This window comes from Siniperca chuatsi, linkage group LG13 (genome assembly GCF_020085105.1).
Source record: "Siniperca chuatsi isolate FFG_IHB_CAS linkage group LG13, ASM2008510v1, whole genome shotgun sequence".
Taxonomy (NCBI): Eukaryota; Metazoa; Chordata; class Actinopteri; order Centrarchiformes; family Sinipercidae; genus Siniperca; species Siniperca chuatsi.
In genome coordinates, this window is record NC_058054.1 from 17,070,066 (window position 1) to 17,086,567 (window position 16,502).

Sequence of the window (16,502 nt, forward strand, 5' to 3'; positions counted from 1 at the left end):
CCCACCTCCAAAGTCAGGCTGCCTTTTAGCTGCCCTTTCCAGCACCAGGGCCATGTTACGGGTCCTGGCCAGGACCTCCTCCAGCTGTCTGCGGAGTGCCTGAACTGAGTCTAGCTCAGTATGAAGGGCCTGGATCTTCTCTGGGCTGTGGAAGAGGAAAGAGTGTTTTTAGAACAACAGCAGAAAACTGTATTTACAGGAAACTGGCCTGTCACAACACCTGGGTGCAGCTTCCCTACCTGTCACTCTTGGTGTGAATGTGCTTGAGATTTTGGTATAATCTCTTCTCCGCTCTCAGGGCATCGTTCAGCTTGTTGTACTCTGACACAAGCTTCTCCAGGACACACTAGATCACAGCGGTAGGCAGAGATGAGGAGAAAGGAGAGACATAATTCTTAAGCAGTACAAACAGCCAAATACTGTCTAATTGGCTGAGAATTAAGAAACATCCTACTTGATGATCAGCGCTGTCCTTAGTGTCCACTCGTGTGGCCTGCTGGTGAGCCAAAGACAAACGCAGAGCAGAGAGCTCCTTCTGCAGGCAGAGGACATCAACATATGACTTGTGAGATTCAAAAAAAATAAATAAATACAAGGATTGTTTTTATGCATCATCACAGGGTCCACACAGATACCTGAGCCTCCCTCTCCTTCTTCAGTACCAGCTGCAACTCATCCTGGAGAGCCTTCATCTCTGCCTCACTCTCTTTAGAGGATGGCTGCATCACCTCATCCTGGCCCTGCATCAGTTCCTGATGAATAAAGTATACTGTGAAGATCAGGCATACAGGAGACAGACCAAGGGAGAAAGCCAAGAGAAATGCACAAACATACCTTGATAAAGATTTCTTTCTTTTTAAGCAGACTCCGCAGATGCTCCGTCTCTCCTCCCATCTCTCTCTCCTTGTCCCGTTTCAGCTCGCACAGCTCCTGCTCTCTTAACGACAGCTGTCTGCGCAGCTCCTGCAGCTGGCCGGTCTGCTCGCTGATCACAAGGGAGAGCCTGTAAGAGTAGTCCTGTGAGAGAAAGAGTGAAGAGGTTAAGCTTCTTTTTGTTGTGCACACTCTCAGTTGCATTTCCATAACAATAACCATTACCTTACATGACCTACCTGCAGATACTGGTCTTTGGAGCTGAGAGTTTTCAGCATCTCCTGCACCTGTGCTTGGTGTTCATTAGACTGGCGGCTGCGGTCTGACAGCAGTTCCTGGAAGAGTTTCTCTTTCAGCGCTAGCCGAGCCTTCAACTCCTCTACAACCTCGCTGGGACCGGCCTGAACTCTGGCAATGAGGGCGGCTGTCAGATCCTGTACACACACACAAACACACAAAACAACATACACCCAGATAAGGCTGTGTCAGCACACCTGTAGTATTTGTGAAAGTGAAAACAGGTAGCACTGGTTTGTCTACGTGGACTGGTTTTCCAAAGCTTTGAAAATTTCACAGCAAACAATTACAACCAATGATAGCAAAGGCATAAACAAGTGTGTGTGTGTGTGTGTGTGTGTGTGTGTGTGTGTTACCTGTGTCTCCTGGCTGCGTGCCTGTAGAGCTGCCTGTAGCTGGCTGATGATGGTGTCTTTCTCTCTCAGAGTGTTTCTCTCCTTCTCCTCGCTCTGCTGCTTCAGCCACTGGAGGTTCCTGTAGGCCTCTGCCGCCTGCTCTAGCTCCAGCTCTTTACCACGCACCAAGGCATCCAGACTCTGATAGTCACAATCACAGGTGTAACCACACAAAAAGAAAAATATAATATCTCCTATATATCTCAAATGTTTTGAACTTTAAACAGTGTAATACGGAATGTTGGAAGCAAAGAAATGCATAATAACTTTATATCAAAAACTACCTGGGAGGCTAGTGTTTTTTTAGAGTTGATTTTAAAAAGTTACTTTCTAAAAGGATAGTCTCATGTTTTTAACCTTAAAGTACATTTACTCTTTTGCTGATGAGTTGCTGACGGATCTCTGACCAGATTCTGGGGGGCAAAACTCGTATCTGGCCTTTCCATCTCACACAAATTTGACGTATAGGCCCAGGCCATTAGTGCAAGCTGGCAGGTCTGATACATGAGCGTACCGTGATGGTCTCCTCGTTGCTGGACAGGATGCAGCGGAGTCTCTCCAGGTCTCGTTCCTTCTCCCTTAGGGCCAGCTGCAGCCTCCTCACCTGGTCCTCGCGCTCTTCCACACAGCGGAACTTGTCATCGATGGAGCGCTGCACAGAGCAGAGGGGGAGAAAAAAAAAAAGAAAAACATCACACTGCTGCTATTCTAGGCACCCTCAACTGTGATACTCATTATGTTCTATTACAGTGTTCAGCAAAAATTAGCAGATGTGCAGTATTCAAAGCTCCTGTTCCTTACAAACTAATTCAATAAAATGTATCAGGGTATGAAATTCACATTTTTGTTAGGGAATATCACCATCATCTGATTTGTAGGACAATTTTGTAAAGTTTCCTTTACTGCCTTCAACTGGCTCTTTCGACTGGTGCAGGATGCATACTTAGCTCTTTTCCGATGAAAAGCCTCTCCATTTCCCCTGCACTGACTGTACAGGACAGACTGTCGCATAAATCACACAGTATATGGTCCAGTAATCCACATGGAACAGTAGCTGAGAAGGATAGTCTTCAGTATCAAGAGCATTTTGGGGTTCCTTTCACTATTTCTACTAAGCTGCCATTCATTTCTGTACCTGGTGTGTATAAGAATGTGTGTGTGTGTGTGTGTGTGTGTGTGTGTGTGTGTGTGTGTGTGTGTGTGTGTGTGTGTGTTTACCTCCAGAGCTCTGTCTCTATCTTTAATACGCTCTTTTAGTTTCTCCAGCAGGGCATCTCTTGGTTTGGAGCTTCCAGTTGCCTCCAACATCTCTGAGTACTCCTACAGATATAACATTTTTTAGACAGGATCAGAAATGTGTGCATGTGAGAATATCTACGTAACTACATACAGTATGAATTGAAAGTGTATGGGATTGTGTATGTTACCTGTAACTGTCGCTCCTTGTCCTGCAGAGTGCGTTGGAGCTGTGTGATGCTCCTGTCTTTTTCTTGCAGCACATTGTGTCTCTCTGCCTCGCTCTCCTTCAGAGCTGCTTCTTTAGCCTGAAGCTCAGAGCGAGTTTTCTTAAGAGCACAGTGCAGGTCCTGCAGCACAGACACGAGAGGTTACACGTGCTGCATCATTCATTCTTCAAGACTTCTTTCAAATGTTTGGTTTACTCACACGTTCACAAACACACTAACCTGGTTGTGCTTTTCAGTGACCTCCCTGTGCTGCAGTACCTCCTGTAGATCAGAGTTGAGTCTGTCCTTGAACCTCACCAGGTCATCTCCTTGCCTCTGGCTCTGTCTCAGACTCCTCTGACTGGCCTCCAGCTCCAGACCAAGGGAGAACAGGGAGCTCTGCACCCCCACCAGCTCGCCCTGCAGCTGGGCGAGCGTCAAGGACTCGCTGACCCCCTCTGGAGCCTGGAGAAAGAACGACCACAGACCAAGATCAGTATGTCATCATCCTGGAGATTTCTCACCATTGATAAGGAATGATCCCGGATCAGGGTTTGCGCCGCTATATGTGCGCCAGGTCTCACCTTGCATTGAGCAAGCTGGTTGCGGTGGGCCATTTCTCTCAGCTTACACAGTGTGGTGTTCTGTCCTTCAATCAGCTGGTACAGCTCCTGGGCCTTCAAGCAGAATAAATCATGGGTACCTTCTCAAATACAGGTATCATCTCACACTGGTTGACATCCGTTCATTTACTACTTAATGAACAACAAAGACAAACACTCACCTCACTGTCTTTGGTGCTGATGGACTCTGTGAGACCCTGAATGGTTCTTTCCTGACTCTGAGCAGCCTGACGGATTGAGCGCAGCTCACACCCCATCTCATTCAGCTTCTCCTGCAGCTTCTACAGACGGAGACGGGTATCACTCATCAGTTCTCAGAGGTGGATTTATCAAACATAGCCAACTGTAATGAGGCATTCTTATGTGCCATACCATATTGTTGGCCTCGCTCTCGTGGATCTTGGCCTGCAGGGATTGGACCTGGAGCTGGGCCTTCTGCAGCTCGCTGACACACTGACCGGCTGCACACTCATACTGGTTCAGTTGGCTCTGCTGCTCCTCAACGAGGCTCTGTAATGAAGAGAATAAGGTGATAAGATGAGAGTTTATAAAAACAACTCACTATATATGTTAACTTGCTTAGTCTTCTGACCAAATCCAGCAGCTGAATTATTTGTGAGGAAGATGTTTTGTTTTTGTCAAATTCATGAAAAATGCAGAGGCTGTAGGCTGCATAACTTTCACAGTGGATTGTGTAATATGTGTACAACCTTTAGAAACACTGCTCATTCCTGTGTGTGCTTTGTAAAAAAGCTATGCTGTCATAGCTTTTTATCTTTACACAATCAGGGTATAAATGCTTCCAACTTTCACTTACTAGAGGAAAGATGTCATTAAGATGCACTGCCTTCTACATTCATGCACCAAGATTAATTTGTGGTGTAATGTAGCTGAGATTAAACTAAATACATTTAGATTTTTACTATACTGTTTTTTTTTTCTAGTAGAAATGATTAAAGTTAACATATCATTATAATAGTCTTATTGTACTAGCCAACCAGTGTTGAGATGACAGGGTGGTGTGACATTGTGTGGATCACTTTGCCTCAAGGGCTCCGAGTGAAACTAGGCCAGTAGTGGAGTCACTCTGTCTAAATGTCTCCCCACATCTAACCTACTTCAGTCAGCAGCCCTAGCTCAAAGATCACACACTCTTGTTAAGGAAGAGCATCTAATTCAGAGAGAAATACACACCCTACAAAAACTGTTGCAGAGGATTATTATCTTGAGGAAGCGAGATTTTTAATATTGCGCACACACAAATACAGACGCACACTAATTTATAACTGGAAAACCTGGGAGACTCTAATCTGTCTGCAGGCTGTGTTCATACTAAAGAGTATTTAGCAGCTGTGATTCTCAGCTTCTTCAAATCTTAATTTAAAACCATTCAATTATATGAGCAATTACATATTACATTTTTAGATATTTACCTTCACTAAATTGTCAAAAACGCCTGTGCTTTCATTATATGCTGCTCTCTGCTTTACATGACATGACTAATGACCTCTTTGTGCGTGAGCGCACACACTCACACAAAAACTAAGTAATTAGGCCATGTTGTGTGTCACTGCTTACCCATACCTGACTGCTCATGTAACATAGACAACTAAGCACACACACACGGCACTGCAGCTCACATCCTTCGGGGTAAAAGCTCGCTGGAGAAGCTGTGGGCAGGATTTAAGTGACTGACAGCTGGATAATGAGGCTAATTACACTAAAACGTGGCGAGAATAATCGTTTTGTGGGCAGGCAGCACTATTTGTCTGTCAAACCTCAAAGATGGTTTGGTTGGTTCACTGCAAATTTGCAGAGCATAGGCAAAACTCACTACTCCACTGCGTGTCATCAGCCTGCAGTAGTAAGATCCTAGTATTCGTCACTGTCAAGGTTTTATACCTGGTGGGGAGGTGGGGGAGGATACTCTTTGTACAAATCCTCCAATAAATCTTCCATGTCAGCCAGGTTTAGATCCCGATCAACCCCGACATGCAGCCTGATCAAAGGGGTCTCCAGCTCAGGTGTTGGCATGTGGTTGTCTCTTTCTCCATCTGGAGTTCCATAAGACATTGCCAGAACAGGATCAGGGAAGCCCAGCCTCATGCCTCCACTACTGGAGCTCCGTCGGAGCAACACTGGCAGCTTGCTCCCTTTAGAGCTACGGACGGGCCGGTAGACACTATAGCTCTGCAGCAAACAGAGGGCCAGAGAGAGGCTGGGTCCAGGTGAAGCTTGGCCATGTGGGCCTCCCATGTGCTCCTCAGAGAGAGAGTCAGATATCCGGTCATCTATTAGTTCCCGGGGGGAGCTCAGCGGCCCATCTGTTAAGGCCCCTGGTTGAATATATTCCTCGGTTGTCTCTAAGGATGCTATAGAGGGGCTGGAGCTGGCTCGTCCAGCAAGGGTGCGATCGCTGTCTGATGTCCTTGAGGGGTCCTGAGAACCAGGGACCAGAGTCAGAGAGGAGGGGGCTTCTTCTGAGTCCTCCACATTTGTTCTTTCTCCTGCTCCTTCTCCACCACCTCCTAATCCTCCAATCACACTTGCTCCAATAACACTGGCTGAATATCTGGTTGACGGCCCACAGGAAATACTGCGTGCCAGCTTCCTGGGCACCTTACAGACAGCTTCATAGTCAGAGTCCGCCACCCGCCAGTAGGAACATCCCTGACACCTCCTGGGAGTGCTGGGAACACAACGATGTGAGCCTGCAACTGTAACCTCTGACCCTGGACCAGCAGCACACTGAGGGTGTTGGTGGTGACCGTCCAGGCTGTCATCGGCCCAGGACTCATACAAAGAGTAGACCAGGTCGTCCTGGAGGAGGGCACAATACTTCGCATGAGTGAGACCTGAAATGTCCACCATCCCATCTCCTGGTCTTTCATTACCTCCAGTTAATGTTACAGCACCCTCCTCTGAATTAGTTTTACGGTAGAGGCCAGTGATGCACTGCCTCAGCCGATGTTTCTCCTGCAGGAGCCGCTGCAACCTTTCGATGGACAGGGCCTCCACACGGGCGATCACTGTGTCGAAGCGGTACATGCGGTCCAGCATGAAGGTGCACTTGGAGCAGGCAAACTCTCCTCTGCCATCCCGGGCCAGCTCTCGCCCGAGAGCGTGAGACAGCAGCACCTGCAGGTTGAGCTTGGCGGTGGGGTGGAAGATCCATCGGCGCTGGTTACCGCAGAGCTCCCGTCCACAGATGCGACAGGTTTCCTTCATCTTGAGATCAAGCATTCCACAGGTTTGCGATTATCTAGGAGTGGCAGAATATCCTATCTACTCTAACACAAGGACACCTGAATCCTTGTTGGTGAATTTGATCCCATGTAAACACAAAAGAGCATAATGTTCACGCTGCATCAGAGTAAATGCATGCCTTTAGTGCATATTAAAAGCCTTCTCTTCTTCATCTGCAGTAGTGTAAAGCTCCTCGTGACATCAGTCCTTGCGATGGCATTAAATTAAATGGCTTAAAAATAAAAAGAGACGAGGTAGACAAAAAGAAGCCCATACTTGTAGAGAATGGTTGCACATGTGGTTCTTGGCAAGACTGAAAACCACGAGGTAAAAATAGATTAATAGACATTGTGACCATCATTAAAAGATATCCATCTGCCCAGGATCAGCATTCAGTTGCGCAGGTGCATCGGGAATATGATGCACACTCCCACAGACGCATACCGAAGTCATGTTAACGTCTCATCAATCAGATGCTGTATTTATCTTCAGTATGTCTTGTCGCACTGTCACCAACCGCTGTTTCACATTTCCCAACAGCACCGCACGCGCCTCTGCACCATCAGTCGACTGTCACGGACACACGAGCCGCACCGCGCGCCGTTAGGTATATCATGTCCGGGGGTCGGTAAGAATCCGCTGCCCTTTACACGGACACAGAGCAGGATCGGGCGTCATAGGACAGTCCTCTGTGTCTCTCCCCGGAGTCTGTGTCCGAAAAAGGGACTCTTCATTCATTTCAGAGCCTTTGCCGACAACTAGAGAGGCCGACACGCGCTCACCAGGCTCAGTCCTTCGTGCCGTCGGAGATCTTCCGGGCTGATAACTATGTGGCTGCCTGAACCAGACCTGCAGCGGCGGAGCGCACCATTTAGAGAATACAGGGGGTGGAGAAGCACGGTGCAGTCATACAGAGATGCTCATGGTTTAACATTCACTATGATTCCGATTCAAAGCGACCTTTTTTATTTTAAAACACACAATTAAATGTTAACCCAGCGATTACGAGCTTTACTTTGGGTTTATTGGTAAAGAGACAGCGAGGTGTTCCCCAGGGAGTCTGTTACTTCCTCCTGCCCGGTTTGTTCGCCTGACTGAACAGGTGAAATGCTCAGTAGCATGGTAACATTAGTGACGCTCTGTAAAATTACATAAAACTGAGACAGATTCTATCCTATTTTTTTTAGCCATACAGTATTGCCACAGCATGTTGTACGTAAGGTGTACAATGTAAGTCTGTATATAATAAATCTTATGATAATACATAATATTACAATATAATCATTTTGTACAAGGTTTACACATTACTACACTATTTATGTCTATGTCATGTTATACTATCTATGCTAAAGACTATATAAGGCAGAATGTCAGATCTTCAGTAAAAGTTAGAGCCTCATCTCTCTCTCTCACACACACACACACACACACACAAAACACAAACCAAAACCAAACTGCAATAATTACATAATCTCTGTGATTAAACTGGGGATATATATATATATATATATATATATATATATATATATATATATATAGACTACAGAACAGACCAATGAAATTAATCTTTCTAATGTTCTTTCTATTTCTATCCAGTCATTCATTAGTATTTTATCAGGCAGGAGGCTCTGCAGAGTAAAGACAAAAGGATGTTTTCTCTACTACACACACACACAATGATCAGTGAGCAATAAAACCGGTTACCAAGACGACACATATGTACAGCAAGATGGCTGCCGTGTTGTGAGATTAAAATTACCTGAGGTTACATATGAAGATAGACTTTGAATAGAGGTCATTATCATACTGGCGGCATAACAGAGTCAATGCTTGACAGATTATCATTTTGATAATCATTAAATTGCTTGAGTCAGTTTTCATATATGACAGTTTCAATTACAGCTGCATGATTGCTGTTACACTTGCTGTGTGTCCTTTATTAAGTAATTAATAGTGGAATAAGTGGAAGTGGAAATAAGTGGAATTAAGCATTTTTAAAACATCATTGTGGGTTTTGCTTACTTGGGCATTTGTCATTAGACATTATAAAGAATGAATAATAAATAAAATGTGTAATATGAAAAATGTTATGTTTACTAAAGTGCAGTGAGTTGACTTGTTAGCATATTACTGAACTTTTTTAATTAAATACTGTTGTAATAGTGTAATCATACTGGTGTGGTGGTTTTGGTCCTTTAATAGCACCCACATTAGACCAGTGTAACTTCAAAACATGCTATTGCCTCAAGATTAGTATTATTTGTATTTCCTGTTGCCGTGGTGCAGATATTTCAACAATGATTTGACAGTGATGTCCAAACAACCAGGCTTTTCTCATGCATTTGACTGTGCAAGTTCATCTCTGCAGTGGCCACAATTTTTGTTGTCCCGAGGGCACACAAACAGATGGTCATGCTGTCATGCTGTGACTTCCAAGCAGCTATGCAGCGTAAAATCCCCAGTTGACTGTCGATATCATTTCATCCTCAAAGCAATTCTATCGCTTTAGGACAGAGTCTGTACATCCTTATTAATGTGTGAATCAGAGTTGTGCTACCTTGTGTCTGCTTCAAGGTCCTTGATTTCTGATTATTTGAAGATTAATTACTGGGCCTGAGTCATTTTCTCCAAATCAGATGTTATAATTTGCCTTAAGGAGGATGCAGACAGCCAACAACACGTGGGAAGGATGCAGCTGAATAATAAGTCTGAACATATGATATTTCTTGTTTTTGATCAGCTATTGTGTGAAATGTTAATGTTTATAAATATAAGCAAAAGTCAAAACTTATAAACAATTAGGTTGTTTACAGTCTACCAATTACTACAAATTATTCTTGAAAGGGAAACCCTGGAAATAATTGTGTTAAAAGGTTTCAGATGATATTTCTTTCCTGCCTCCTCCTCTCTCTCCAGACATACATTTGATCTAAATGGCTGTGGTGTCATGGGAACAAATTAAGAGCTCTTATGGTCGTTGTCTGTCTGAAACAACACAACTTGATATCAGTGTCGGGGTTGCTGAGCACTCAAAGGTCAACCTGACCTATCGACAACCCAGCTGAAACCAGACCCGCTAAACTGCTAACCAGTGAGATACTGCACGCACACACGCACATATGAAAGAAGGCTTCTCATGGGAATGTACCCCCCCAACACACACATACACACACACACACACAACCGCAGTTACACTGGTCCTCACTGGTCCTTTTGATCTCTGTGAGTAGATGCAAATGCGGAATGTTATTTAGCTACAAAATGTCAAACCACTTTTGTTTTAGCCATATTTTACCTGAAATGGTGTTTATTTACATTCTTAAAATGCAAAAATATGTTTCATGGTATATTTGAAATCATTGTCATATAGATATATTTTTTAAATTCTACATGCTGTCTCACATACATTCCTGTGCACACATACGTACCACCAACAAACAACTGTCACTTGCCTCTAATTTTGCAAAGTTACATGTCCTCTGCACTAACGCAAGAACCTACATTTCAACACACTGGTAACTCAAATTCAGCCATCAAACCATGTTGTAATCATATTAAGGCTGTGTCTTTTCTTATCTAGATGAACACTCAGACACAACATGTTGCATATTATATGTTACTTTTACTTGTCACACTCTAAGACACTAGCCCACTGTTCCCTTAGTGACTAAATGTTTTGCACGTACAGTGTAGTTGTCTATCGCTGAACATACCACTCAGTTTTGTTTGTTTTTTCCTAGGTTTTAATCGATGCACACACTCACACACACACACATAGACTTTGCAAGCATCCAGTGTGAAATCTGAGCAGAGAGCCTTCCTGGCGAGTACATTTGCATCCTTCATCCACAACTGATTTACAAGTTAAAACCCCTGCACAGGCACTTTGAAAACAAAGCAATGCTTGTGAGAAACTCACCCAACAACAAATATGTTTGCAACAAATGCTGTGACACATTCAGGCTATAGCCAAATAACAAGAGGCAACACTGCACAGCACCAACAAGATGAATAATAAAGCTAACTATGGTTATGATTATTCATTTGTAGGACTACAAATTGAACTACATTCTGAGCTGTCATCAAGGTAATGGTCCCTCCATTTGTAGTTTAATTATATATCAGGAGAGAAATGTGTCCCTGGGGATGTCAGCGCAGCTAAAGCCAGTAAATGTAATGAGATTCTGGCACTTTGTGTGATGATATAAACCCTCTGTAAGATGCACTGTACTTTCACGGGAAGCCTCACATGATGCTCCATCCATTTTAGTATTACAATAATGAACACTTTCTTTTTGTGTTCCTCACCTATGTGTGTTCACTTTAGAGGAGAGTTCATCAACACATATCTGTATCGTTGGCCAACCAGACTGGAATAAGCCACCGTCAATGACTCATGAAACATTCAGGGTCAGATTGCACAAAGTTTCAACTCGCCACAGGATGTTTCACTGGATGGTGTCCTGACATTGTTAACAGTTAGCTCTTTCAGTTATTGTATAATGGTGTTTCTGTTCTTGTATTACATAAAGTAGTTGTATTGATTCTATTATGTTGATATATGCATAAAACATTCTGCATTTTGGTAACATTTTGGATACTGTGCTTTCTTCAGTGGCAAAGTGAGAAAAAATTGGTTATAACTTTTATACATTTTGTTGGTTCTGTACCACAACCACTTAAATTTATGATGAATGAAATGTACTGGTTATATTGCAAAATCTCCACTATAGGTAATTTCTGTAAAACGACTTGTAATCAACAAATTATTCAAAAATGTTTTTTTTGTAGTTTTAGCTAAACTTGTCAGCTCTTGTGTGAAATGCTATGTGTCACTTCTCCATAAGGAAGCAGAGTCTGTCTGTCATTATACAATGAGAATTGTGATGCTGTTCTGACAGTTGCCCAAATTTTAGCTATGCCTTAGTCTTTTTTACATAAAAATACAGAGCTCCACATACCTGCATTTCCTGTTCGATGCGCAGCCTCTCTTGACCAAGTTCCTCCTGATAAAACTGTAATAGAGGAGAGAGACTATAAACCTACTGTATGTACTAATCTGAGAATTAGCAAAATAAATATTACATACAACATTAAGATTAAGGAAACACATACAGAAACAGGAAATTGAACGAATTGACCTTAACAGAAATATTAAATGATTGCACGCTTCATGGATGTGTACAAGTGTGTTAATACTTGCATACATGTGCACCTGCAGTGTGTGTGTTTGTTTCAGTAGTAGTTTCAGCCTTGTGATGGGAGCCTCTTTCTAGAATAGAAGTCTGACCAGAGGAGACATGGTGGTCCAGAAGAATGTAGTAATATTAGAAGGCTCGTATAAATCGTGCAGGGTTTGACTGATATACATACATATATATAAACTAGCTGATACAAACACATTTGCTGAAGGGTTCCAACACTTCCTCAGGTTAGAGAAAGGACATGGCAGGAATAAAATGTGTATATACCTCCACATCCTTGTCCTTCTGTAGCAGAGATGAAGACAGCTCCTGAACCTGTCCCTCCAGCTCTCCCACCCTGAGTGTAAGAGTCGTCTTCTCTTTGCTCAGCTCTGTGATGAGGGCCTCCTTGGAGCGAAGCTCTTTAGCCAGCTCCTCTATTAACCTGAACACAGACACAGATATTGCCAGTGAGTCAGGGAGGTGGACTAGGTTTGATATTGGTGGTGGTTGAGGAGATTTCTTAGTGTTATGCACCTGTCTTTGTTAGAGCTGGAAGCAGACAGGATGCTTGGAGGCCTCTCGTCCTCTTGGATGTCCTCCATGGGGGTGTCTAGGGAGAGGAGGGAGGCGTGGGAGTGCGATCCAGCCAGCGAGGCCATCCGCTCAGCCTCGCTGCGTGCTAGCTGGGCCTCCTGGAAATATACAACCATAGAAACAGTTATGATTGCTAAATCTGAGGCACCTGCGCGTCACTTTCAACTAGCTGAAGGTGTGAGTGGACGGACCTCCTGCAGGAGCTGAATCTTGGTCTCAAGCACTTGCTGCATGTGGTCGATTTCCTGCTGTCTCTCCTGACACCGTCTCTGCAGCTCTGCCTCATTGTGATTGGTTAAGCTCTCCGCTGTTGTGCTGGGAAAAAGGCAAGTCCGAGTTGATCACCACATCAGTTAGGTACAGCACACTGAATACAGCCCAACTCAGTTTTTATGCACACACAAATGTAGTCAGAGAGGTGAGCGTTACAACATGATGGAGACATTAGTGAGAGAAAAATATGATGTCATCAATTTCCTGTCTGTTACTGTGCTGATGGGATACCCAACACCCTTCCACTTACAGCAGAGATTAAGTAAGATGCCCGGCCCATTTTGTAGGCATTTATTGTCATGCTTAATGCCAACATATATTCTCGCAGAAGTGATGTTCACACAGTCTGAAAGTGGTGACAGGCTTGACGTAGACACGGCAGTAGATGCAATTTGGGTCCTTTTTCCTATTGCAAGTAACCTGGAACTAACTCAACCTCAGGCTTGTTTTATAGATGGGAAGGTTTACTGGTAGATGTGGAATCACACTCAATTGATACACACTGTGTAAGCTATATATGCAGGAAACATGAACATTTGAAGCTCTAATCTGAAATTCCTATGCGTTCTCCTACAACCGCATTACAGTATGTGGTTCATGATGTAAGTGTTTCCCTCCACTCCTTCGGACTCCAACTGTGCAAGCATCTGTCTTTATCACTTAGTCAGTCAACAACGCTATCCCAGAATTTCTGCTCCCAGAATGGCACACGCCACTCTGTCGCCATGAGTCCTGTTCTGGACCCTCTCTACATACGTTTTTAACTCTGTGCACCACATGCAACAGCTCAAATAACTGGGATATTTTGAACCAGTCTGAGTAATGCAAATGTCTGTCGCGTGGACAAATGTCCTTTATGTGTAGTGGACAAGACCTTCATCCTAAGCGCCTGCCTTTCTGTAAGAAGTCAGAAGAAGGATGATTCAGTAATCTTGGTCTGTCGACGATACAAACAATTTAAATTACTGAGGAAGGTTGTGAGGCTTCAAGTTTAAGAGATTGAGATTTAGGAGATAAGAATATGAATGTGCTTTACCACTTTAGTTGGAACAGAAACAGAATGCACAAAGGGAACAGAATACTTGTGTTTCTCTCACATGACTATTGAAACCCCAACTTGTAGTAAAATATTCAAGATTTTGAAGCTTTTTTGTGAAACTCTGAAAATCTGCTTTCATTTGTTCTCCTCTGCAAAAATGTCAAGAGCACATTGTTTTGCCCGGGGGCACTTCAGCAGGGTGGATACTTGCTATCATGGATGCCTCAAGCTGAATCCCCTGGTTAAAGGACAGTCTCCCTCATCATCATGTCACATTTACAATACCAGCATTTTTGCAGCCTGTCTACAATAATCCTACACGAGAGTTTTGTAACATGTCAGGGGTTTAAGTTGTGGGTTGCATTTAGCTATCCATGAAGGTTTGCATATGTCCATTGTGTGCGTGTGTATGTGTTAGCTCTGCTATATCAGCTGCTGCATGACATATGAGCTGTTACCACAGTTAAGACAGGATCATGTAGAGAATCACAACTAGTAGGTACACACTTAATCCTCGCTAGCCAGTGGAGGTGAATCTACCCTCGTACACACTATGTACTGTATTAATTATTGTGTTACACAGGCTGTTCATGAAAGGTATTTCAATAAAGCTAGGCAGTCAATACCTGCCTGTCTACTCTGTGATTCATTACTGATGTTAAAGAGCAGAAGGTACCTTTTACAGTGTGACACTTAGAGGAGATAGACATTGATTTTGACGATTCAGTTAAGTCAAATGTTGTCTTTGGTGTGATATAGCTATATAATTAGGGACAGAAACTGTTTTGACGCCAATATTCACACTTAAAAATTGGGAAAACAACCCTTATTTATGCTGAGGGTTGGAATTGCACATTATAATTATGATTCATATTTGCAGACTTACAGGGCTTTGTCCAGAAGCTGCTGTTTCTCCTGGAGCTCCTGCTTCAAGCTCTCTACTTCCACCTTCAGCTCGATGTTCTGCAACAGACAAAGGCAGTAAGGTCAATAAGTCGACTGTTAATCGGTCATTACACATCATCATCTCCTCCACCATCAGCAAAAACACCCTGCAACAGATAAATAACCATTTGCTACTACACTGCAGTATCAGTGACAGTGGATGGTGGTCAGTTACTCTAATGTGCCTGTTAAAGTGACCGAGGAACCCTATAAAATATTGCAATATTGGCGAAACATTTTTTCTTTTCTATTTTGAGATGGAGTCTTTTATCTGTAAATTCTGAAATTTCATACAACTGTCCAAACATACATAAAAAACAACAAAAATATTTCTTTACAATGTCATACTTGCAGACTTCCTAAAAAAATGTAAGTATCTATTTTCTCAAAACAAAAACTTGGCATGCCAAATGTGGGTTGTCAATATACAGTAGCTACCATATTTGGCTTGGAACTTCTTAACACAAACAATTGGTAATATACAATACATACAAACTTTTTAATTTCTTGTGCCATTTACTTTTCATAGGGTCAAAATAGGATAGCAATTTCAACAAGGCTGAAACAGGAAAATTGACGAGGATGGGATGTACAGTATTGTTAAGTGTCTAGTTAACATAATATGTGAATATTAAAGCTTCTACACACCTATGGTTCACCCACACAGGTGTTTTCACTTAAATGGCTGATTAGACCTCCTCTCAGAACTGTGTGGGCCGACAACTTCAACCTGTGTGAGGTGTAAGCAGCCAGAACAACTGAAAACATCTGTGTGGGTACGGCCAATAATGAAAATATTTGCCAATAGACCTTTTCCACAGCAGACATTTTGGCTTGTCATAGCAGGAAAAGCACAGGTGGAATTGATAACATAAAAAAAACCCCGACTGCGTTCCATTTAGGTCCGCTGTTTCCAGGGTCCTGGTATTGTGCATGCTGGCCTATTTTACAATGGACATAACAGAATGAATCAAGTCCTAGTACAAAAGTTATGATGTTTGTGACATTTTAAATCAAGTTTCATTATGATGGGATAAAAACACAAAAATAAAACCATTTTCATTTGGGATATCTCGCCTTACACACTTGACATACACATGTGATTAATAGCAAAGCTTGTCATATATTGCAGAGACAAAGGACTACTGAATCTGTTTTAGGATTATGCTGTATGTACATCAGGTGATAAAAATAGCTCATCATTTTGTGTCGAGTGTGTCTGTATGTCTGTTCTGTATACCCGAGGTTCAATTAAAGATTCTATATCAAAAAAGATGACAATTCTGAGGGTTTTAAAAAGTATTTCATTGCTTATATGTTCACTGGCAGTATTCGTCTCTTCCTCACATCTTGTTCCCTGCTCAGTTTCCTCAGCCATCACACCTCTTCATCACACCCTAATCTCTCTGTCTCTGCTGTGTGAATCAGGGCTGGTGGGTGTTGTGTATCATCAGTACAGAACATCTGACTGTGCTGTCATGGCTGGTATATTTAGAGCTGGGGAATTCAGAGCAGCTCAGATACTCAACCCTGGGGCCAAAGGCTAAACTCCACAGTTTGTTTACCTGCAGGGGGCCACAGGGGAC

The 16,502-nt window shown here is 43.0% G+C and overlaps 1 protein-coding gene across 10 annotated transcripts in view; it reads right to left on the reverse strand.

Moving 5' to 3' along the window:
• Positions 1-16,502, reverse strand: part of LOC122886404 (myomegalin-like) — a 48,825-nt gene that overhangs the window by 19,047 nt on the left and 13,276 nt on the right. For 9 of the 10 annotated variants that reach the window (XM_044218557.1, XM_044218556.1, XM_044218554.1 and 6 more), the window contains exons 1-15: positions 5,536-7,711; positions 4,006-4,143; positions 3,795-3,914; positions 3,595-3,687; positions 3,251-3,475; positions 2,993-3,151; positions 2,784-2,885; positions 2,080-2,217; positions 1,527-1,706; positions 1,113-1,307; positions 835-1,017; positions 636-752; positions 455-535; positions 240-346; positions 6-145 (exon numbers count right to left, since the gene is read on the reverse strand). In XM_044218557.1, coding sequence (XP_044074492.1) covers positions 6-145; positions 240-346; positions 455-535; positions 636-752; positions 835-1,017; positions 1,113-1,307; positions 1,527-1,706; positions 2,080-2,217; positions 2,784-2,885; positions 2,993-3,151; positions 3,251-3,475; positions 3,595-3,687; positions 3,795-3,914; positions 4,006-4,143; positions 5,536-6,876 — 3,319 coding nt within the window. In that variant the 5' untranslated portion in view covers positions 6,877-7,711. Of the gene's footprint in view, positions 1-5; positions 146-239; positions 347-454; positions 536-635; positions 753-834; positions 1,018-1,112; positions 1,308-1,526; positions 1,707-2,079; positions 2,218-2,783; positions 2,886-2,992; positions 3,152-3,250; positions 3,476-3,594; positions 3,688-3,794; positions 3,915-4,005; positions 4,144-5,535; positions 7,712-11,840; positions 11,895-12,350; positions 12,508-12,599; positions 12,758-12,850; positions 12,975-14,857; positions 14,935-16,502 lie in introns of those variants that run through there. The other variant, XM_044218559.1, reaches the window with a different exon arrangement.